The sequence below is a fragment of the Bidens hawaiensis genome, unplaced genomic scaffold, assembly GCF_021521415.1.
Source record: "Bidens hawaiensis isolate Kalapana, Puna unplaced genomic scaffold, B.hawaiensis_p1.1 tig00031104_1, whole genome shotgun sequence".
Classification (NCBI taxonomy): domain Eukaryota; kingdom Viridiplantae; phylum Streptophyta; class Magnoliopsida; order Asterales; family Asteraceae; genus Bidens; species Bidens hawaiensis.
This window is the reverse complement of record NW_027495211.1, coordinates 164,027-188,645: the sequence shown is the minus strand read 5'-3', so window position 1 is coordinate 188,645 and position 24,619 is coordinate 164,027. Positions and strand designations below refer to the sequence as shown.

Sequence of the window (24,619 nt, the reverse complement as noted above, 5' to 3'; positions counted from 1 at the left end):
TCATTCTTCTTCTTTGTCCTGAGCTCGTCGCCTTTACAGCTCGTCTCCCCCTGAGATGCCAAGAACTCCTTCATAGCATCTATAATTTTTCCATGTTCAACCAGGAGGGACGACTGTAGTTGATTTTCTGCTACTAGGCGTTGAATAGCCTGGGTCTGGATAAGATTCACCTTTGATTGTTCTGACACGACCCTTTCAAGTGCAGCTATTCTTTCCGAGTCTGATAGGGTTGCATCGAAATCGAACCTCATGTGAGATATGTCTTGAGTATACTGAGGAGGGATTTCGAATGAAACTGGGACATCAGAAGTAGCTGTGGACGTAACCGCAGGTGGTATCGTGACCGACAACCCTGCAGTGTGAACCACTGTCGACTCAATAACCTGTGCAACAACCTCCGACGGAGTAAGCGTTGGAGGCGGCAACGATACAATATCTGGAGTCGTCAGCTGGAGTGTGATGGATGGGAGGCCAACAGATGATGATGTAGCCACCACGGGAACGTCCATGGCGCTTGGCCTTGTGACCTGTAATGGTGTAGGGACAATTGACATACCTGACAGTGCGGGCAGAGCGAAACGTACCACCCTAGAGCTTTCACCGGCTCCCCTACCTGCACCTGTCCTGTCCCTTCTTGAACTTCTGATCAACTTATGAATGTCTTCTTCTTCTTCTGACTCACTGTCGTCATCTGTCCTCTTTCTCTTCCCATACGTCCTCTCTTGAGTCACCATCATACGTCTTGCCTCATCCATTACATCATCAAAATCTGAGTCAGCCACCGTTGTAGCTGCCCTAGTAACATTCACAGTCGAGGCACGTTCAACAGGGACCTGAACGTTCTCCTCTGGATCCACCCGATCCATATCAAAGAAGCCTTGACCACCAAATTCTGCATCAAGGTCCACTTCCTCCTCCGGTGACACAACAGGAGTAGCAGGTATAGCTTGAGGTGCTCCTGCCTGTTGTGGTGCCGGGTCCCTAAACTCATCCCCTCGAGCAGGCACATACTCCGGGTTGATTAAGTACCCAAAGAGTGGAGTATGCCTAGGACGCAGTTCAGGCTTGCTTCTAGCACTCGAAGTTCTACACTGAGCGAAGATACGTTTGTTCACACTCTCCACGTATCTGATCGGGCGGCGCTGAGGTAGATTTGGAGCCACATGGTTCAAGATCATCTGGATGAATCTTGGATACATAATGAACCTCTCACGCGCCACTGCTCGTCTTTGTCTATCGATCTCATAGAAGACCATCTGACTGAAGCTATAACGTTTGTTATAAGTCAGAGCAGTCATCGCCGACTGCATGGTCGCACCCATCCCGTCAGTACCCGCCTTCCTCCCTGACATGCAGACAATCATTACGTGCATGAGGAAGCGCCACTGATCGAGTAGGAAACCCTTCCTTCTTTGTGTATCGCCCAACGGGCCCGAATAGACCATTCGTAAAAACGCTCCATCTCGGAAAGGAGCCACAAAGTCCGTCGGGTCATCCCTGGTCTCATTCCCGAAACGTAAAGCCGCCCGGATTTGTTCAGAAGAGAACTGAACTTCTTGATTGTTGACGGTTGCTCGCATAACCGGGGGCTCAACGCGGCAATCGTATTCCACCGTCTGCCAAAAATCCTCAATATTGGGTAAGGATATCGGCAGAGTAGTTGTGATCGCGTGGAATATCCGCGAGCGAAGGAGGAAAGTGATGATTTCGCTGTAATCCTCCACACCACTCGCATCTGGGTCTAACGTAATATACATATTATGACCCGGGAAGAACTGCCTTTGATTATCTCCTCCATCATCACCGCCTGCACCACCAACTCCAGCAATAGCAGCCATATCTGCAACAAACGAACCAAGTTAGATAACGTTAAAGCATAACACAAGTTCGCTTGTTACCATGAGCGAAGTTGTGATAAAATCTGTATAGGCGAAGTTAAAGGTGGGGCGAAGTTGGGAACAACTTCGCTTCATCTTTAAGTTCGTCTAATAACTAATACGTAAAAAGGTCCAGGAAAAGTTAATGATAACTTCGCCTCACCACAACATCGCCTCAGGCGAAGTTAAACCTCAGGCGAAGTTGCGGATAACTTCGCGTAATCCTTAAGTTCGCCTGAATCTGAAACGGCGACTGTTAGGTTTACGAAACGACGTGCAGTTGGTGAATTAAACGATTGTGGACTCCGTAAAACTCGATTTTATGATGGTCTAGACGTTCAGGTTGTTCACAACCACGTAAAAACAAGTTTAAAAGAAAAAAAATGGTTAATAATGGCCGACCGACCGAGGTCACGAAACCGGTCTAAACGACCTTTGATAAAACACCAATGACAAAGATTATTAGCTATGACGACACTACGAACCTTGAATCGATAACGGAAACTGAGAAAAAGAACAAAGATGAAATCGAAAGACAAGTTCGCTGGTTAATCGGATAAGTTCGCCGAAAATACGGAGAGAATAAGTTCGCTTGTTTTGAAAATTAATAAACAGTTTGACCTTTAGAGTCCTTTATATAGGGGCGGAGTTATACAGGCGAAGTTGTGGATAACTTCGCCTAGGGCGAAGTTATTCACAAGTTCGCCGATATATCAAATTTTACAAAATCAACCCCTATAATTTGAACAATTTGCAATTAAGTTTTAAAACTTCCTTAAAGAATTAAATGACACGATCAAGTCCAAGTAACCAGTTATAAAATCATAAACTACCTAAGTACGAAAAACTTTTAAAAATTAAAGTAAAAGGGATCAAATTTCAGTCTCGACAGGGACTACTACGTTTTAGAAAAGATCCGAACAGGAATCATACTAACTACGTGACTGTCACATAGATCCGTGTTTAGCTTTATTATGACATAAAGAAACAGGTTGTAGGTAGGTAAATAACTTAAGATGGTTTTCATCGTTTCTGTGATACGAGTTAAGTTCAATTAAGCTCAAAAATTAAGTGGGCAACAACTCAGAGATTATGATGCCTCCTATCTATTCTCAAAGCGTATTTGGCTTTCCCCAAGTCACCCCGAATTGACTTCGACCCATAGTGTCTGATTAAGTTTGTAAGTACTCTTCATCTGCTTCCCGTTCTCTTTCTTACATCATGATTGAGAAGTCTTGACATTGTCAGCTCTAGAATGTTTCAATAGCTCATAAGGTTTTTTTTTTTTTTACGATAAACATATAGAGAACAACTGCAAGTCCCGAATCTGGATCACTGCAGTTTCTTCACACACTATCTTTACGGGAATCAGAACACTTACGGGCTCGTGTATGACTGGGTAATCGCTTTTCTGCCTATCATTCGGAAAGATATATATGAAGACATGCAAAACTCTTAAGGAGTTTCCACGTAAAACCGAGTAGATTTAGTTTGTATCACTTCTACTTTTACGCACCATAAAAAGCTACCATGACATACAATGACTGTTCTAAAGCCTTTTAAGCCTAATAACTTCACTAGTTAAGCACACAGAATCAGTAAATCTATCATTTTCCAAGGTTGGATCAATTTTCTGTTAAAACATAGAAACAGAACTTCTTACGAAGTAGTAGACTTGAAAAATAATTTCATTTCCCTTAAAGAAAAATTTAACTTCTATCGCCCCGACCAAATCAAAGTCTTCAGGTCAACGGCTATCCCGAAGATCCAATGGATCAGCTGGACCGACCACATACTAGTATGTATCCTTCTAACTAAGTATGATCGACTAATTTTAAGCGAAAGAATGAAAACTCATCATAAACCGCCCCGGTCACTTTCAGTCGTCTGGTTAATGGCTATCCTCATATTCTACAAGTAGAAATGAGGACCAAACATATCCTAAGACATGTCCATCAAACTGAGGTAACCGACATTGTTCTAAGCGATAGTGACGTTTTTTTTTTTTTTTCTTTAATATGCACAAAAAGCATGGTTACTCGGGATTGATCATCCCATTCAACTCAACAAGGTTTTGAAATCTTGATTTGTCAAACGCTTTATTATATAAATCAGCGAAATTATCAAGCGTATCCACCTTTTCAAGCACAATCAGTTTCTTCTCAGCACAATCCCGTATAAAATGATGACGTATGTCAATATGTTTAGTTTTACTGTGCTTCACGGGATTGTTAGTTACTGAGATAGCAGCTGTGTTATCAATGCAAATAGGAGTAAGTGAGAAATTCAGACCAAAGTCGCGCAACTGTTGTTGAATCCACAGAACCTGGGAGCAGCAGTTGGATGCTGCCATGTATTCTGCCTCACATGTTGAAATGGCGACTGATGTCTGCTTCTTGCATTGCCATGACACTAATCTGCCTCCTAGAAACGGACATCCTCCAGTAGTTGACTTCCGACTCTGATTGCACCCTCCATAATCAGAATCTGTGTAAGCTACCAATTCCAAGTCTCCTCCCTTCGCGTACCACAACCCCAGCTTAGGTTTGCCTTTGAGATATCGCAAGATCCTCTTCACACCCTTCATGTGAGATTCCTTTGGGTTTGCCTGAAAACGAGCACCAAGACAAACTGCAAACATAATATCAGGCCTAGAAGCAGTTAAGTACATTAAAGAACCTGTAATAGCCCGATACTGAGTTGGGTCCACATCTGCGTCATTGTCTGTCTCAGCACCCAATTTGTGATTGACGCAGACTGGAGTATCGAATGGAGTGCTGTCCTCCATCTTGAAGCGTTTGAGCACATCATGGACATACTTGGTCTGATGAATGAACATCCATCCTTCTTCTGATCAACCTGCAATCCTAAAAAGAAAGTTAGTTCACCCATAGCACTCATTTCAAACCTTTTCTTCATGACGGCCTCAAACTCCTGACACATGGAGACTTTTGATGCAGCAAAGATAATGTCATCCACGTAGATTTGCACCAGCAGGAAGTCGCTTCCTTCTCTCTTGAAGAACAACGTGCTATCTATCTTCCCTCTTTCAAACCCATTTTCAAGCAAGTAATCTGATAAGGTTGAGTACCAGGCACGAGGTGCCTGATGTAGTCCATACAACGCCTTGCTTAACTTGTACACGTGGTCTGGAAAGTCTGGGTCAGGAAAACCCGGAGGTTGCTCAACGTACACAACCTCATCAACTTTCCCATTTAGGAACGCACTTTTCACGTCTAACTGAAATACCTTCATCTTCTTATAAGCAGCAAATGCCAAAAACAATCTAATGGCTTCCAATCTTGCCACAGGAGCGAACACTTCATTATAATCAATCCCCTCTTGTTGATTAAAACCTTTAACGACTAGCCTCGCCTTGTTTCTTATAATAATCCCTTTCTCATCTCTCTTGCACTTAAAAACCCATTTTGTGCCTATCGCATGCACATGCTTCGGTTTTTCAACCAAAGTCCAAACTTCCATTTTCTTGAATTGAGCCAGCTCTTCTTGCATGGCCTCGACCCACGAGCTGTCCTTTAGAGCCATTTGGTAATTCTTTGGTTCAATCTGGCTGATAAAGCAGGTGTACAAGCATTCGTTGATTATGCCTGTCTCCTTAATGCTTGTGTAAACACAGGTGTGCTCATTCAAGCTACGTCTTGTTTGTACACCGGAGGACACATCACCAATCACATTCTCCAAAGGGTGATCTTTATGAATTCTCGTGGTCGGAACAGAACCGACATGCAAATTGTCTTCCAAGTTAGAAGAGAGCTCGTCAATGGTTGTTTCTTGCTGAGAGTGAAACGGATTGAAAAATTCTTCTTCAGGAGAGGCAGCAGGGGTATCGATAGCATTTGATGAGGAAGGTTGACATTTATCAAACAGCTGTCTTTGCACTAGATTTTCTTCCTCATCAAGGATCATCTTTGTAGCAACTCTTTCTTCTAGTTCTGCACTATCCAAATAAGGTATGTTAAAAGACTTAAAAAGTCTATCATAGTCGAAAAACTCAGCAGGTCCGTTGCTTGGTTTTGGCGGTTTGTAACTTGTGATATCGGTGTTACACACCACCTCAACCTTGCCGGTCGATGTATTAAAGACACGTCTGTTGGGAGTCCCAACAACATAACCGACTAAGATTCCTTCATCGGCTACTTCACCAAATTTAGAATTTGTCTTTAAAATCGAACAAGGGGACCCGAATGGTTCAAGACCACTCAAGTTGGGCTTCCTCCCATGCATAAGCTCATAACACGTTTTATTAAGTCTTTTAACAGTCAAGACTCTATTAAGGATATAGCAGGCTGTAGCAACAGCTTCAGCCTAAAACACCACAGGTAGCTTCGAATCAGCCAGCATAGTTCTGGCTCCTTCAATTAACGTTCTATTCTTCCTTTCAGCCACTCCATTCTGTTGCGGTGTATACGGAGCGCTGTATTGGTGTTCAATCCCTTTCTGAAGGCAGAAGATCTCCATCTCAAAATTTTTGAACTCAGTTCCATTGTCACTCCTGATGAACTTAACCCTTTTATCCATAACGTTCTCAACTTTGGTAATCAAATTCTTCACCATCTGAGCCGTTTCATCTTTTGATTTCAGGAAATATACCCACGAATATCGTGAGTAATCATCAGTGATCACCAAGCAATAAGAAGTACCTCCTAGACTTTTTGCATTCATGGGACCGAAGAGATCCATGTGAAGCAATTCTAGAGTACTGACAATAGAATTGACCTTCTTGGTGTGATGGGATTTCTTGTGCTGCTTTCCCTTCTTGCACGCTAGACATTTGTCTTCAAAGTTGAAACTTTTCAAGGGAACGCCCAGCACAAGTCCATTCTTGACAATGTGGTTCATCTTCCGAAGATGAATGTGCCCCATTCTCCTATGCCACAATTCGGACTCCGATTCGCTCGCTTTTGATATAAGACATAATTCTTCCGTGGCCATTTCAGTCGACCTCATATCCATAATATACGTATTCCTCTCACGTGGAGCCTTCATCACAATCCACTCCTCTGGTATCTGAAAACCAGGATGCAACACAATCGCCTCATTCTTTGTAAAATGTACGGTGTACTCCTTATACAGATCTGCGACACACTCAGCAGATTGTGCTTCAATTCTTCGACAAAGTTTACTTTTTCTAGAGTCATCTTTCCATTAGACACCGTTCCCATTCCTGTAATCTTGCCTCCACTTTCTCCTGCAAAGCTCACTCTCCCTCCTTGAACAGGTTTCAAATCGTGTAACAAGTTTTTGTTACCCGTCATGTGCCGGGAACAGCCGCTATCCACAACCCAAAGATTATTGGCAGCCCTGTTCAACTGTTCCTGCACGATTAAAGCAAAAGATTAGAATCTAGGGACCCAAGACCAATTGGTCTTGGATCTATACATCCCGAACTTTGGCTTTCCAAAGTTAGTCTCTGTATAATTCCTGTAAGTCCTATTAGTATACCTCCTTGTAGATTGATTGTGAGGCCTTCCAAACCTTTGTGAATTGAAAGAATTATAGCTTGTGGTTTGGTTATTAGCAGTGTAAAACTGAGATTGGTTTCTTTGAAAACCTGAATTAGTCACATTTCTGAATTTTGAATGGTTTTCATTTTTACCAGTATTATTATTACCATTAGACTTATTCTCAGTTTTAGTAGGCCTCACACCTCTGAATCTCTGCTTCAGAGGGCAATCTGCAACTAGGTTCCCTAATTGATTACACTTAAAACAACACCTATGTTCAACCTTTTTATCAACAGGTGTTTTAGATGTCGAGGCATTATTACCGCCCGTTTGTCTCACATAAGGTGGGACATACGGGTTTAGCGGAGAACTCTTTTTAGTTGTTTTATCTTTCTCTCCACTATCTGGCAATACCGCCTCCTCTTTTGCCTTACCAGGCTCGGATGACTTATCCGAACTTGATGAGACTGGACTCGTATCAGAAATTTTAACACTTGAAACAGGCAAACTTGTTTCGCCTCTACTAACATCTGGTTCTTTACTAGTTACTTTAATTGGAACTGTTTGAACAACCTCAAAGTCAACAGATTTCTGAACACTAGGATTAAAAGTGTAATTGTGATTATAAGGTGGTGGAACCTCATGATAACCAATTCCTCCCCTCTTAACAGAGGAACCTTGATCACTAACAAGGTGATCAAGAATAGCAGAGGAATTTCTGAACTGCTCAAGTTTTCTATTCAGTTCCACCACTTTCACCTGGTGATCAGCAATCTGTTTTTCTCTTTCAGCTATTAGCTTGGTTTTTTCTTCCAAAACTTCATAGCTTAGATCAATCACTTGTATTTTTTCAGCAAGTTTTGCTTTTAGACTTTTAATATCCTTTTCACAAGCTTTTATTTTAACTTTATAGCTATTTTCTCTTGCTTTAGTAAAGTGATGATCTTCTTTTAAAGTTTTAAACTCAGCATCCAAACCAACATACTGATCAGTTATAGTTGCTAATTGCTCAGACAAGTTTTCACATTTAGAACAAGTAGGTTTAGAACATACCTCGGAGAGCTGGTCTTTAACATCTGCCATGAGAGCTTTTTCTTCTCCGGTAACCTTCTCATTTCCTTCAGTTTCAACCTTCGCCAAATTGGCCTGTTCGAAAGTTTCTTCAGAATGCAGGTTCCAGTTGTATTCACCATCTTCTCTGGAAATCATAGCACTATAATCTTTACTACCCCCATTATGCTGTGTAGACTTGCCTTGACCACGTTCTACACGCTCATTTCTGCACTCCTTAGCAAAGTGGCCGTTTTGCTGACAGTTGTAGCATCTTACCTTCGTCTTGTCAAACCCTGGCCTTCCACCGACAAACTTTCTTCCGGTCTTTTTCATAAACCGTTTCACTCTTCTCACGATCATAGCCATCTGCCATTGCAGATCCATTTCTTCTAGATCATCAGCATCAATCTGGTCATAGTCTTCATCCAACATAGCTGGATCAACAATCTTCCCCTGAATGTAGTTCTCATAGGAAGCAATAAAAGAAGCATAGAGAGCAAACTGCTCTTCAGCAGATTTGACACTCATAGGCATCTTAGATTAGTTGTTGCTAGGAATACTTGGAGAGCAACTACTCTTGCTTGCTTTCGGTTTAGAAGCACTAGATCCACCTGCTACAAAGCAAACATCACCATTCGTGTTGACTGACACATGCCCTTCATGTGATGAATTGGCGCCCGACTCTCCCTTCGAGTAGTAGGCAGTTGATTCAGTCTTCGAACCTGAACTAGAGTTGACTTTAGCACCATACATACTTGGATCTTGAACCTGATCCGTAGGTGTCTCCTTTCTAACCATGTTAAGCTCAAAGGTTCGGAGCTTTTTAACTGCTGTCTCAAGGTCATAGTCAGCAAAGTCTTTATCTTCTCTCATCAACACAGTATACATCTCCCATTTTGGTGGGAGAGCATCAAGAAGCTTCTCAACAATCTCATCTTCTTTGTATGCAATTGAATAGTTGCTGAGTTCAGTCATCTGATGATAATATCTGGTGATGATATCATCAAGTGATTTGTTTTTCAGATACTTGAAGACCGAGAATTGAGTTTTGAGCAATTTGATCTTCGAAGCACGGATTCCCACATTTCCTTCAAACCGGTTCTCAAGAGCTTCCCAAAGCTCTCTTGCTGTCTTATACTTTCTAAAAGTATGAAGGATCTCTTGTGGAAGAGCCATAGTGATAGCAGCATGAGCCTTGCTCTCGGCCTCATACATCTTTTTCTCTTATTCTTCCATTTTGCTGTACTTTTTGATCTGATCACGACCTTCGTACTCCATAGTTGGTGGAATATAACCATCCTGGATGCATACCCACATTTTCGCATCCTGGTACTTGACATATTGTTCGAACCGATCCTTCCAAGCAACGAAGTCAGTTCCTTTAAGCAACTTTGGGGCCTTAGTAGCTGACCCTGCTTCTACTTCCATCTTAACTAACTCTGAGATGTTAATTGACGACATCTTTCTCAAAAACTAAGAAACCCGAAAAAAAAAAAAAATTTCTGAAAAGTATTGTAGGCGAAGTTACGGATAACTTCGCTTAAGTCTTAACTTCGCTGAAGAACTTCGCTGATTCTTAACTTCGCTTGAGGTAAGTGAACTTAGGAGGTAGGCGGAGTTGTAGAGAACTTCGCTTGAGTTAGGAGAACTTGAGAAGGTAGGCGAAGTTGTGGATAACTTCGCTTAACCTTATATCTTCGCCGAAACCCTACGAACAGTGACGGCAACTTCGCCTGATGAACACGAAGTTTCTGCAGATCTGATTTCTGGGTTTTTCGAGGTTTTTGACGGTGTAAAGGGTTGAATACGATGGTAGGAGGTAAGAATGACACAAAAACACAGAAAACACGTCCCGCGAATAGTCGAAACGGGACGATTTCTACACCCGCGTGAATATCCCGAACCACACAATCGAGCAAAAGCTCTGATACCAATTGTAGGTTCCTTGGATGGATCAACACGAGATATCTCGATCTACGTAGGTGCGGAATCCTTGCGTAGGTCGTTACGAGCGTAGAAGACACGAATAGATCAAACACGATACGATAAACAAACACGTTATATTATAACCAAAACACGTGATACAATATCACTATTACAGACACGAACTCTCGTCCTCACGTTACAGCTCTCGTAACTTCGATACTGATCACACGAACTCCTTTTCTAAGCTAAGCCGTAACCTATATAAATACACGACAACTTCGCCTGGCATGTTCAGGCGAAGTTGTCCATAACTTCGCTTGACTAACAAGTTCGCCTAAACAGCGAACTTGTTAGTAACTTTGCTTAAGACATATAAAACATAATTAATCATTACAGACTCGATTACAGACACTAGACTATGAACTACTGACATTATGCACCAACAAAGGTCTTGAGAATGGTTAGCCCATCATCAGCAGCAGCAACTTCGTTCACCTTCTCCACCACCGGATGCGGGAAGGCAGCATACTGGTTCACTGCTTGGTCATAGGCAGCTTCAGTGTCCACGTCATAAAGAGGGAAGTTGGAAGGCGGGATGTCCTTCTCAACAAACCCCAGACCAAGCAAGAAACCAGCCTTCTCCCCATCCTCATGAGAAGCGTTGAGGGCTGCGCTCATGGCATCGTCATAAGATGTGTTCGTGAAGACTCGATGCACAACCTACAACAAGAAAAAATACAAGTATCAAAACCTTTTCTAAGTACAAAGAAAAGCGTAAAGATATTATGAAGCTACGCATACCTGCGACAACACTTCTCGTAGAAGCCATTCCTTGGTAATCAGAGCTTCTTGGAAGGCAGCTTGAGCTTGGTCACGGGCGCGTTCGGCTTCATTCTTGTTAAGGTTGGCAAGCAACACTTCCTTAGCAGCAGCCTCTTCAACGCCCTTCAGCTTACGCTCAGTATGGTCAAGCATACCCCTTTGATCCAAGATCTCTTGAAGCTTCTTGGCGTCTTCCATAGCCAAAGCATCATGAGCCTGCTGAAGCCTCTCTAGTTTGGCTTTAAGCTCCTCATTTTCGGCGCGCAGAGGTTCAGCAACGGCTTCAGCCTTGGTGGCCCTCTCGGTCGCGTTCCGTGCAGTTTCCTTAGCCAACCGAAGCTGTTCGTTAACAGCTTGGGCAGCCTTGGAACGGGCCTCGAGCCAGGCCTGAACTTCAACCTCGAGGGCCTTGAAGGCCTTCTCCTTCTCCGCAGCAACGGCGGCAAGCCTATTATTCTCCTCCCGGATAGCCCGCGCCTGAGCCGCCTCCAGGCTACGCGCCGTCTTTAACTTGTCGTTTTCACGACAAAGTAGCTCGACGCGCGGCTGCATCCGGGCAAGGAGAATTCTAAGTTCATTGGTTAGCCTACCCTCCTGGTAGCTAGCCATTGCCTCCCCCAACGCACCGCTTGGGGCGGCGTGGCGCGCCCATTCGACGCAATCCGCAGCAGTCCGGAGGGTCGTTCCCCGGCGGATACTCCACCGAGGAGCATACACCTCGTTGGAATCACGAACTGCAATAAAACAAAAAAAAAAGTTAGAGCAAAAAATGATAAAAGGGATTTAAGGCCAAGATAACCCTACGCACCTGTAGGGTCGACAGCAGGCCGGTAGCCGCCAAACCCATCACCTGAACCTAAGGGATATCCATCCAAAAGGTCATGGAGACGGGAAGGAGGCACAGATTGGTTAGACGCCCCAACCCTGAACATACCTGAAGGACCGGCCGTAGTCGCCGGCGCCGGAGGAGGCATGGTGGAGGCCGCCGCAGTAGAAACCAACGGAGGTGAACTCACAGGAGGTGAACTCACAACCGTGGCCGTCGCTGCGGGAGAACCCGCAGGAGAAATCACCGCCGGCTCAGTGAAGGATTCCGTGAATATGGCACTGACTGCCGGCGGAGATGACGTTACAGTTGGAACAGTTGCCTCAACAGGATGAGCAACTGAACCAATACTGCAAACAGGCGCAGCCGCCTGGGTCGTCGCCTCGGGTAGGTTGACCAAACCTACCGTCATGGGTCCAGAACTGCTCCTCCCCGCATCACCTTGGAATGCAGTGACATCCACGCCTGCATGAAGACAAGATATTAAAAACAATGGCGGAAAGAATTGCGGGTAAGATAAAAAAAAAGTACTTACGAGTTTTCTTAATCTTGAAGGATCTGACGGGCGGGGACGAACCCGATGGAACTGGCCTCTTCACGCCAGTCACCGTCGTGGAACTTGGTCGCGCGGAAGTGGCAGCTGTCTCAACCTCCGAGACAGTTGTCTCACCACCACCAGGGTTCCCCGCCGCCTCCTCGCTTTCGGTCTCTGAGTCAGACCGATTCACCGGATCGGCAGTGGAGGCAACCTTCGCCTTCCCTTTCCCGCCAGCAGCCTTCTTCTTCCTCGCGAAGAAAGGACCATCTGCGGATTCCTCATCAGAAGATGACAAAATTAGAGGAATTCCGTCAGAGGTTTGAGCATTGAGAGGGCGAGGGTTAATTAATCTTTTACCTGGCCGCGTGGCGCTCAGTAACTCGTGGCCTGGCGGGTAAACCTCCACAAACCGACCCGCCGTTTGCTCAAGGATGGGCAACTCGTTCTCGTCAAGAGCACGAGTACCCAGCCGAGCGGGACCACCGCTCTCCCGCGGCTGCAGGAGAGAGTGCAAGTTGTTTCCCTCTGAAAATAAAAAGAGACAGTTAGAAGAAAAACCCTAAATCAGCAAAAGGATGTGAATCATACCGTAAGGGATAGAGTTCAAACCGTATTCAAGGACGATGGGAATCTGTGGCGCCTCTGCCCCAGCATCCTTCCACACTCGGCTCATCCCGAGCATCACCATCCCGGACTCCGCAAAGCGGTAAACCGGAGACTGGATCCGGGAAATCTTGGCAAACCATTCCGCCTCCTGGTAGTTGGAGGCGTGAAGGCTGGGGAGTGCTCTCCCGTTCTTGAATGTCATCGCTATGGGGACGACACGGGCAGATATGTAGAAGAACTCCCGCTTCCAAGACCGAAGACTGCGCTCGGTAGCACAGATCTTCAAACCCTTGATCCGGGTGACCAGGGTGTACCAGCCTTGGATGCACCTCCAGGAGTAGAAGGTCATCAGGCGGTCAACATGGGGCTCCACGCCCAGAATGAGGCACACCCATTCAAAATGGCGGATCTTGGCGATCGCCATTGGGTGTACCTCCGTCAAGTGCACACCGTGTCTCTCCAAAACACGGTATACAAACATCGTCAATGGGAACCTGAGATTCCCATAAACGAAGAATGCAGCATATACCCCTATCTTGCCTTTGGGGGCATCGTACACCGTCTGATGAGGCCCAGGAAACTCAGGCTCGAAAGGCTTGAGCATGAACTTCCTGACGATGTACTGATAAACGTCTACGGAAAGAGCACACTGGCACTCGCCAGCAGTACTCTTGTCATCCTTGTCCGACGTGGACGACGGATTCTCGAGGTATACATCGGACTCCTCGACAGTACCTCAGGATCATGAGTAGAAGACATGTTTTGGATGTAAAGAAACGATTTCAGAAGAATGCTCGACGGAAAAGTTAGAGTATTCGCCGGAAATCGCTTAGAAGAAGAAGAAGTGAAACTGTGAGTTGAGATGCACCCTCTTCCCCCTTTATATACTCATCGCAATAAATGCGATGAATTTAATGCGGGGGAGACGGAAAAGCACAGGTGTAATGAAACTATGACACGTGGAATATGCAAGCTGGCAACAACTGTTGACAGGACGCGTGTCGTAAACTTCGCGGCCACGCGCCCGAAAACTCGCGCCCACGCGTCTGAAAAAGCGTCTGGAATGACCATATACTGTCACGTCGCCATAACTTCATGCACGTCCTGAAACTGTCAGAAGAAACCGTCAGACCACGCTGGCGTCCCTTCAACAATTGGACTGTTCTTATCCTTTCACCAACTCTTCGAATTTCAAAAAGATTCAAAAAGATTCAAAAGTAAGCGGGACTTTACCCCCTTACCTTGGTAACCAAATAACCGTAAGACAGATGCGGGTACAGTGTTAAGGCAAAACCCTTCACATATCTAGCACCCGCAGGGAATTGAAGCCAAAAATACCTCGGCAACCAAGTAACTATAAGACGGGTGCGGGTACAGTGTCAAGGCAAAACCCTTCACATACTTAGCACCCGCAGGGAATTGAAGCCAGGAATACCTTGGAAGTAAAGTAACTATAAGACGAGTGCGGGTACAGTGTCAAGGCGAAACCCTTCACATACTTAGCACTCCGCAGGGAATTGAAACCAAGAAGGATCTTCTGGGCCATGCTTGCGGAAACGAAAATAACATCCCCGCATAGCGGGAACGTCGAGAACTAGATTGTTTGAAGCTCCAAGATGGAATTGGTTGTTTAACATAATTGATCACTATGTTTAAAACTACCAAAACCTCATGGAGAATCTACACAAGAGGAACTCAACGCTCCTGACTTGCGAGGAGGTTACAGACCTACCCGCATCATACCCAAAGATCAAGCAGAAAAGTCGGGAATTTCTGCACGTGACATTAGGACTTCCGCGGGAAGAATCCCAATGGAAAACCTTAAAACTAAACCCTTTTCAAAACCCCTTTGCTTAAGTCCAAAAGTTCACCTCACTTATTAACAATTCATGAGAAGAACATTGGACTGGGGGGACTTGAAGAGGTAGGTCCCAGCAGAGCCCAGTTGGACCCGCAAGACTCACCTCAAAGAGGGACGTCTGCGCAGTTGGACCCGCAAGACTCACCTTCAAGAGGGACGTCTGCGCAAAGACCAAACTCGCAAGACTCACCTTAGAGACGTCTGCGCAAAGACCAACTGGATCCGCAGGACCCACCATGCTCCGAGACGCGACGTCCTTACGCGCAGTACGCAAGCTGCTCCCGCAGGAAACGCCTCCCAATGGTCGACGTACTCCGCCTGTTCCCGCAGCTACGGATACTAGCCATCAGGGAAGGCTACCCGCACAGCAAGGCTACACGCACAAGGCACTAACTCTCAAATAATTCAGTAATGTCACCTGAAGAAGGAATGAGCAAGCCGGGAACACTCCCGCCCAAAGCCGGGAACACTCCCGCCCAAATGAGCCAGTCCGTACGCTACTGGAGGATCTTTTGTACTGTACCTGCCAAGGTATGGACAAAAGATCTGACCAAAGCTGCGACAGCTCACGGTGATAAAGGAATAGTACACAGCCGGCCTGGTCACTATCAACCGCTGCCTACTCACCAACCCATGTCACTATCAGCCGCTGCCTACTCACCAACCCCTGTCGTAGCACGTGCATAGCCTGCAGTTGGTGGGAAAGGAATAGTACACAGCCGGCCTGGTCACTATCAGCCGCTGCCTACCCACCAACCACCAGCATGGAACGTGCGTAGCACACAGTTGGTAGAACAGGAATACTATTCAGCCGGCTGTACCTGCTTGGAAACCTACCTTCGGCTATAAATACTCCAACACCTTGGAACGGTATCATTATCTTATATCTCCATATATTATCTGATATCTGCTCTAGTCATTTCTCTTAATATACACTTATATTCAAGAGCAATCTAGTCTGATTCTCACGCCGGAGGGTGGTCACAAGGAGGTACCCCCCCTTCTCAGTGACGAGCTCACGGTGTCTGTTTTGCAGGTCATCAGAGGAATAACCATCTTGCCGGACCTAACCCTCGTGGGAAACATCTATTTAACCCCCAGATTATCCGTAATCTGCCCGGGGTCGCTTAGTGTTTCTTCAAATGACATTCATATAATTTTTGAATATCATTCCAAGTAGGGCTACGCAAATATTTTTTGCTATATAACTTAATAATATTTTTTGTAAACTTATAAACACTAACCCACACTGTTCTTTCGGACATTTGAAGATACTCGTCCAAAGCATCATAAGTCGTGGCGTATGCCATATGCCGGATTGTTGCAGTGCCCTTTTGTAGTGAAGTAAAACCTATTCTCCTTCTCGTGTCCGAACATAACTCAAACCATAGATCCGCTCTCACTATATCGTTGATTATTCTTTGAAATATACGTTTACTCATTCGGAAGCGCCTCCTAAAATCTTCGCATGTGTAAGTTGCGTTTTTGGCAAAGTAGTCGGCTACCAAACGGTCGTGCGTACCTTTACGATCTCGATTCATCCGAGCTTTTCTTGTGAGACGAGGCGATGTTTGGTCGTCACCAAATAAAATATGTTCGATCGTAAACTCCATTGCATGTAGAAAAAAATATGTTTCGTCGCATGAAGATGAAGAAGAATCATTCATTTTGATTTTTTGATTGAAATTATATGGTTTTGGTTAAAATATGTAGGAATGGTTTGAGAATGGTTTAAATGGATTTTAAAATATAATTAAAAAATATATATATTTTTTAAAATTTGGACCGTTGCCAACAGCTAAGAGAGGGCCCACACCATCACCACTGACGTTACCGACCATCCTAAGTGCGGTCAGGTCACGCATGACCGATTTTTGGGCGGGGCGGTGTTCCGGGGAGACCCCTCGCGTGAGGGGAGCCACTTAGGCAGCCACGTTAGACCAGTGAGGTTAATCATTGACCCATACCCCTTAGCCTAAGGATCAAGTTATTCTACGAGGTGAAACGAAAATAAGAATGATGAAAATGATTTGTACCGCCACAAAAAACCTTTAATTTTTTTTAAAAAATTAATAAAAAAATCATAACTCGAAATTTAATAAAAAATGAAAAAAGTAAAACACAAAATGTTTCCAACGTCTTTCTCGTTCTTAAAAAAGACACAATGGTGAGTGAAAAGGATCAATGTGTTTTGTGTTTATTTTCATCATTGATCGTCTTTTTTTCTTGACATTGTGTTTTTTTCTTGATATTGTGTATTACTCAACATTGTGTTATATTTTGTTCAGCGTTGTGTTATATTTTGCGATCTATTGTGTCTTTTTTAGTTATAATTGTGTCTTTTTTTCATTTTCGTCACTGTCGTTAGTTGCATTTTTGGCACGTTTTATAACACTTTAAACACTCAATTTTCGCCATATATAATGCATTTATTATACATATATCACATTATTTTGTGAAACATTTGTTTTGTGGAGTGGAATCTACTTTGGATCGTTTTTGTCATTATGTAGGTGGGGAGAGATTGCGAGAGGCGATTATGGGATTGGAGAGATGATTAATCATCAAAGGAACGACCTTGAGCGTTGCGGTTATGCTGAACATGATTTAACGAGATGCTATTGATTGACAAGTCTAAGCCTCAAGCCATTATTTTTATCTATAAGGTGTCCAAGTTAATTTGACTAAAGGCTAAAAAAAGGATGAAATAATACTAGAAATAAACTTTTGTTCCTGCCAATTCTCTCGTGAATATTGTTAAGAAAAATGGGCCATGCCATCAAAAGTTCAAACTAATGGATAAGGATGAAAAGAAGATAAATAAAGAATAGGCAATTAGAGATGAGGAGGATCTCTTTGGACGGCAGAGAGCACAGAGGGCGAAGAGAAGAAGATTACTATTTTTTGGTTTTGTAAGTTTATGTTTTCTATTAGATTTTGGTTGATTGGTTTAGCAACTATGTCCGGCTAAATCAATTTTAGTTTCAACACTATGGTATTTTGATTTTAATTCGAAACTCATGTGAAACAGTTGTGTGATTTGTTTTAATTGGTTTGTTTGTGTGATTCTTGATCTTTAACCCGGTTCCATTCCGGTATGTATTAGATTGTTAATAAATCTGATCAACTTATTAATTTTTCTAATAAAGTTCATTAAGATTTAAAATCCTAATCAGATTTTAAGTTTTGATAAAAGGAACAAATAATGTTTTGAGTTTGTCTATGAACCCAAAATTATTATAGAGTCACATGATCTAGTTAAACACTCCGAACGGCGTGAGTGTTTGATTATAATCGATACTTCTATCATGCAACCCGCACACCAAGATCCGAACGGCGTGAGATTGGAGTAGCGGGTTGGCTCTAATCACCGAACAACGTGTGGTTAGACATTAGATAGAGTGGGTCCGAACGGCGTGACGTCTAGTATTGATACAAACCATTTAACTAAAAATCATTGCACCATAATTGTTAATGATCATAAGCTAGAATTAAATCAAGTAATTGCCTTAGTGTTGGAATTAGTTTTTATATATTTGAATTCACTTTTCTTTTCTAAATTTGTTCTCGTTAATTTCAAGTTTAAATCAAAACCCCCCTTTTAAAACAATCGTGTCTGGACCTGAAATATTTTTGGTATAATTTAGTTAATCTGTATCCTTGAGGACACGAACCTTACTTTCGCTTATACTATTTTTAGTGTGTTAAGTTGGTTTATTTTATTTGCTGGATTCGACACCCATCAAATTGGCGCCGTTTCCGGGGATACGGCGATTTTAACCGTTTTATGCCAAGTTTTTTTCGTTCAGGTACATCCAGATCTTTACGTGCAGGTACACCGCTTGAGATTGACCCAGAGATTGAGAAAACATCAAAGAAACTAAGAAAGCAAGCAAAACTCCGAAAGAAGTTGCCAAGCCCCTCAAACACCGAATCACTACAAATAACTCGACCACAATCACCTACCCCAGAACCTAACTCACCTACTCAAACCACCACAATGGCAGCTGAACAAACCCTTAGACAATGGGGCACCCATGATGTCACCCAACAACCACTTTGTATCAACTACCCAGCTATGGAGAACTTTGAGCTGAAATCCGGTCTCATTCACCTATTGCCTTCCTTCCGAGGTCTAGAGAATGAGGACCCTCATAAGTTCCTCAAGGAGTTCCATGTTGTATGTTCCGGCATGAAGCCACACAACATTACTGAAGACCAAATCAAGCTAAGGGCATTCCCCTTTGCTCTCCAAGACTCAGCAAAAGAGTGGCTCTATTACCTACCACCGGGGTCGGTAACCACTTGGAATGATCTTGCAAGACTTTTCCTAGATAAGTACTTTCCGGAAGTTAAAGCCTCACTCCTACGTAAAGAAATTATCGCGATCAAACAAGCAAAAAATGGAAGCTTTACATACGTATTGGGAAAGGTTCAAGAAATTATGTGCACGGTGCCCCCATAATGGCATATCCGAGCATCAACTCCTTCAATACTTTTGTGAAGGATTGGCACCAATGGAGAGGCGTTTAATAAATGCCTCTAGTGGAGGAGCTCTACTCGATAAAACACCAACTAAGATCCGAGCCTTAATCACCTCAATAGCGGAAGATAGCATTGGGCACAAGAAGACGGATGGTATGATGACACACCACGAGGAGTCAATGAGGTGAACACTCCTCGCATTGAAACTCAACTTGCTGAACTAACGAAAGTCGTCATGCAATTAAAAAGCAAAGGTGCAGAACCACAAGCCCGAGCTTGTGGTATATGTCTACAATTTGGGCATCCCACGGATATGTTCCCCACACTGCAGGAAGATGTAGAGCAAGCACAAGCAATGGGAGGTTACTCGGGACAAAATTCAAGACATTATGAGCATCCTCGAGGTAATCAGAATTGGGGAAATCCTTATAATATGAGCTACTTGCAAAGACATCCACAATATCAGTCACAACCTCCATTTCAAATGCGTATTCAACAACATAACTTCCAACCTCAACAACAACCACCCGTACAACAACAAGCGAGTAGCTCGGGAATGTCTTTGGAAGACATTGTTAAAAGCCTAGCCACTAGCACTCACACATTCCAACAGAAAACTGAAGCTATCATCAAAAACTTGGAACAACAAATGGCTCAGCTTGCTAGCTCGGTGAGCAAGATAGAATCTCAAGGTAAATTACCCCCACAAACCGAGAAAAACCCAAAACACAATGTTTGTGCCATTACCTTGAAATGCGGCGAGGAAGAATTGAGAAGTGGTGAGGAAGAAGTTGTTATAGAAGAGAAGGATAATAATAAGGATGAAGCATCAAAGCCGGTTAAAAGTGAAGCAAAATTTTATCCTCCACCTCCATTCCCTGAAAGACTTCAAGGCACAAGGAAAGAACGGAAAGAACAAGAAATCATGGAGACGTTCCGGAAGGTAGAGGTAAACATTCCACTCCTTGATGCCATTAAACAAGTTCCACGGTATGCAAAGTTCCTAAAACAACTGTGCACATCAAAGAAAAATCTCAAAGGTATTGAAACAGTCAAGGTAAGTGAAAATATTTCAGCAGTGTTACAAAAGAGATTACCCCCAAAGTGCAAGGATCCAGGTGTTTTCACCGTTCCTTGTAAATTGGGGAATATTACTTTGCCTCGAGCTATGCTGGACCTTGGAGCCTCTATTAACGTCCTACCATACTCAATTTTTAAAACACTTAATGTGGGACCGTTAAAGAGGACCGGGGTGACAATTCAATTGGCCGATCGATCCTTAGTATACCCAAAAGGTGTATTAGAGGATGTGTTGGTACAAGTGAATGAACTAGTATTTCCAGCTGATTTTTATGTGCTAGACATGGAAGATGATGACAAACCAAATTCCAGTTCGATTTTACTTGGTAGACCATTTTTAAAAACTTCAAAGACTAAAATCGATGTTTATAATGGCACTCTTTCTATGGAATTTGACGGGGAGGTTGTAAATTTCAATATAGATGATGCTATACGTTACCCAAGTGATGTCTCATCTTTGAATTATATAGATGTCGTTGAACCACTAATTGATAAATGTTTTGAGTTGTCTAACAGTGGTGTTTCGGTATTAGTGTTAAACAAAAGTATAAAAGAAGTTGCATCAAAGGAACATAATGAAAAATTCAAGCTTGGGGAGGAATTGACGGAAATTGATAAACGGAAGAAAGAAAGGCCGAAAGCACGAAAACTAAAGTTACCGAATATTGGCAAAAGGCTTCTTCCGTTTATGGTGGCACCCGATTAAACAAAAATCTAACGGGGAATAAGTCTAGCCAAAGACAATAAAGAAAGGCGCTTCGCGGGAGGCAACCCGTGGTTTCGTATTTTTTTTATTTTATTTTCGTTTAATTTTAATAAAAAAATTTATAAAAAAAAAAGTTTTCAACCCGGTGGTGTGAAAGTAGTTTTGGTCAGAACGTTGACCCGGCCGTGTTAAAATTCTCTACAAAAGTGACCCGGCCGTGTTAGAAATTTAATAAATTATTTATACCGTTGACCCGGGCGTGTTAAAAATGTTACCCGGCCGGGTAAAGGTTCTGTGACAAGAATGCATCAAGGTCTAAAAATAAATTTATATACATAAAGGTTCTTTTTGTTTCTCGAACCCATCGACACAGACACCCACAACTTCATACCTTCAATCCACCACCAACACAATCATTATCCTCATCTCCGATAACCCATTCCGACCACCCCACATTAGCCGCCACCGCCTACACTTCCGTCACCAAGCACTACCCTCACAACCCTCAATCACCCACCACTTTCCCGCTACCTTGTACCGCCGCTCTCGTTGCTCTCACCAACCATCGCCGCCATCAGGTATGTTTCTGTGACAATCGTCAATTTCAGGTTAACTCCGTTAACTCAACTCCGTCAATTCAAACTTAAAGATCATTGAATCTATAACGCACACTTCATTACATTTAAACTAGGGTTTAAATGACGCTTAACACTTACTACATGTGTAGTCTTTCGGGATTTGCACCGAAACGCAAACGAGTTGACGCAAACGATTGAGGAATAAACGAAAAACGTCAACATAATAATTATGGGATAATTATGTGTTAACATATGTGTTACTTGATTATATAGTGTGTAATGCTAGACAAGAAACAAGAACTAAGTTAGTTAAGTTAGAAAAACAACAATTGGAAGTGGAGGGACTTGAGTGTAACTTGTATGTCTATAAATATAACCTTAATAACTTAACCCTAACTCCTTATTATTAACCTCAAGTCCGATCGGCCTCCTTCCCTTGTGAACCCTTGGCTGCCGTCCACTCTATACACACATTCAACCATCAAATCAAGTGTTTGATTGAAGAACTAGGTGCTAGGAAGGTATAATTGATCATCCCTTACATTCTTGTTGCTTGATTTTGATGTTTGTTGGGTTAACCACAAACCCTAGGCTGCCGATTTTGAGTATGTACATAGCTAACATGATTGTTGTTATTTGGATGATGATTTGATAACTAGATTGAATCTTGTTGTATGGTGATTGTTGTGTCTTTGATTTGAGTTCAAACACAAACCCTAATCTTGTATGTAATGTGAAATTGATGTGCATGGATGGTGTTTATGGAGTCTAGAGGGTTATATGGATGCATGATAGTTCATAGATTGTTATTATGTTGAGTTTGGATGCAAACAGATTCTGGACAGAATGTGTATACGATGTTTAAGTGACTGTAACGAAGTGTAAACGTGAAAGTTGGTTGAGATTGTGGGTACTGCAGTAAACTAGGTTGAGTCTAGTTTCTATAAAGTATAAGTTTGTAATTTTTGGACAAGTAGAAGTTAACTTTTATGATTTTACAAAAACATTGTGCAAATCTGAGCTGTTAGACCTGCTGTTAGGTTATGTTGTAAATGTTATATCTCATGAACTACGAGACCAATTGGGTTGGTTCCACTTCTGAAAGTTGACTCATTGAGTTAGGAACCAAACCCAAGTGGTCTTGCATTTATTGGATTTTTCGTTTAACGGGAATTGCAAATAACATTCTGTTGTGCATGAATCTAACTGTTATGAGTTTGCTGTAATGATTTGATGATTGTGAGAAAACTATGAGGAATAAAAATGTAATAAAATATGTTCTGGAAATCTAAGACATATGTGCTTCTGTGATGATTTTTGGTAAATTAATTTACATGCTATGATCGGTGAAGTAGTACAATCTTTCTAGTAGGATTTCTGTCTCGGTGAAACTAGCTGCTGAGTTTTGTGAAAATGCATGAAATATGAAACTTGCTAATTTATTATCGTGTTTTGACCAAATTGCCCTTGAGGGGAATGATTGCAAGATAATTGTCGTGTTTTGACTAAAATGCCCTTGCGGGGAATAACTGCTAATTGATTGTCATAATTTGACCAAAATGCCCTTATGGGGAATAATGGCTAGTTAATTGTTATTTGTTGACCAAAATGCCCTTACGGGGAAAAATTGCTAGTAATGTACGTTATGAATACATGACACGTATATGATTGCTTACACATGTGATGTGTCACAAAAACACTTGTTAAAGTCACACATGATTCACGAACGAAACACGAAACATGTAATGTGCATAGGTATTATGTGCCGGGTCTAGAGACTCGATAATATTCCGACACTTAGAAAAATCTCTTTGTTGTTTTAGAACGTTAGAGAGAGTTTTTCGGTGACGCGCATCTTGGTGATTTATTTTGGGAATTTCTTCGCAAACAGTGAGTTTCACTTTCCCCTCTTTAAACTGTTTTCAAACGCTTTTCACTTGGGGGAGATAACATACTCCACAACGCATTTAAGATTTTGTTATAAATTATATATCACTTGTAAATGCTAAGTGGCAAACGAAATATTTGAAGTCCTACACATCGAACCGGTTAACATTTAGAATAGCGAGTCACTGTTGAGTAGTACTACTGGGTTTGACAAACCCCACCCAACGCTAAACTCGACTGGAGGTCGAGCGGGTGTAATTTTGGCTAACACGTACCATGGTCTGGAGGACCTGGTGACAAGGCACTTACTAAACGAGTCAGCTTCGGTGTCGAACACTTAGTAATACTTGTTGTATAGACTAGCTACCTATCGATATATAATTTGACATAACACTATCTGGTAACGCAAAACGCTTAACGCAAAACGCCGTAACGTGGTTACGCAAAACGCTTAACGCAAAACGCCGTAACGTGGTTACGCAAAACGCTTAACGCAAAACGCCGTAACGTGGTTACGCAAAACGCTTAACGTAAAACGCTGAACGCAAACGCTAAACGATTTATTTTATATAACTTGTGAACTCACCAACCTTGTGTTGACACTTTTAGTATGGTATTCTCAGGTAGCCGAGGCGGGCGCGCGGTTTAGGAACATGCATTGATTGAAAACGCTTTTGTTCTGCAAACTTATTTTTAACGATTATCTTTGGTTTTAAGTCGTCCTGCGTGACGCAACTTTTGATTAAAGGTTTTTACGCTTCCGCATTTAAATTACTCGTAAACGTTTTCATGGTTTTGAAACTTTAATTTATGGTTTGATTATAACTGATGATTCCGATCCTGCCAGTTCACACCCTCTGACGGTAAAACTCCGTTAGTGGATTTTGAGGGTGTGACAGTTTCTATCTC

At 42.8% G+C, this 24,619-nt stretch overlaps 1 protein-coding gene across 1 annotated transcript; it reads left to right on the top strand.

The window, feature by feature from the left end:
- Nucleotides 1-19,694: 19,694 nt before the first annotated feature.
- LOC143581589 (uncharacterized) lies at nucleotides 19,695-21,245 on the top strand. The gene has a single exon (XM_077064346.1). The coding sequence runs from the start codon at nucleotides 19,695-19,697 to the stop codon at nucleotides 21,243-21,245; it is 1,551 nt and encodes a 516-aa protein (XP_076920461.1).
- Nucleotides 21,246-24,619: the final 3,374 nt, after the last annotated feature.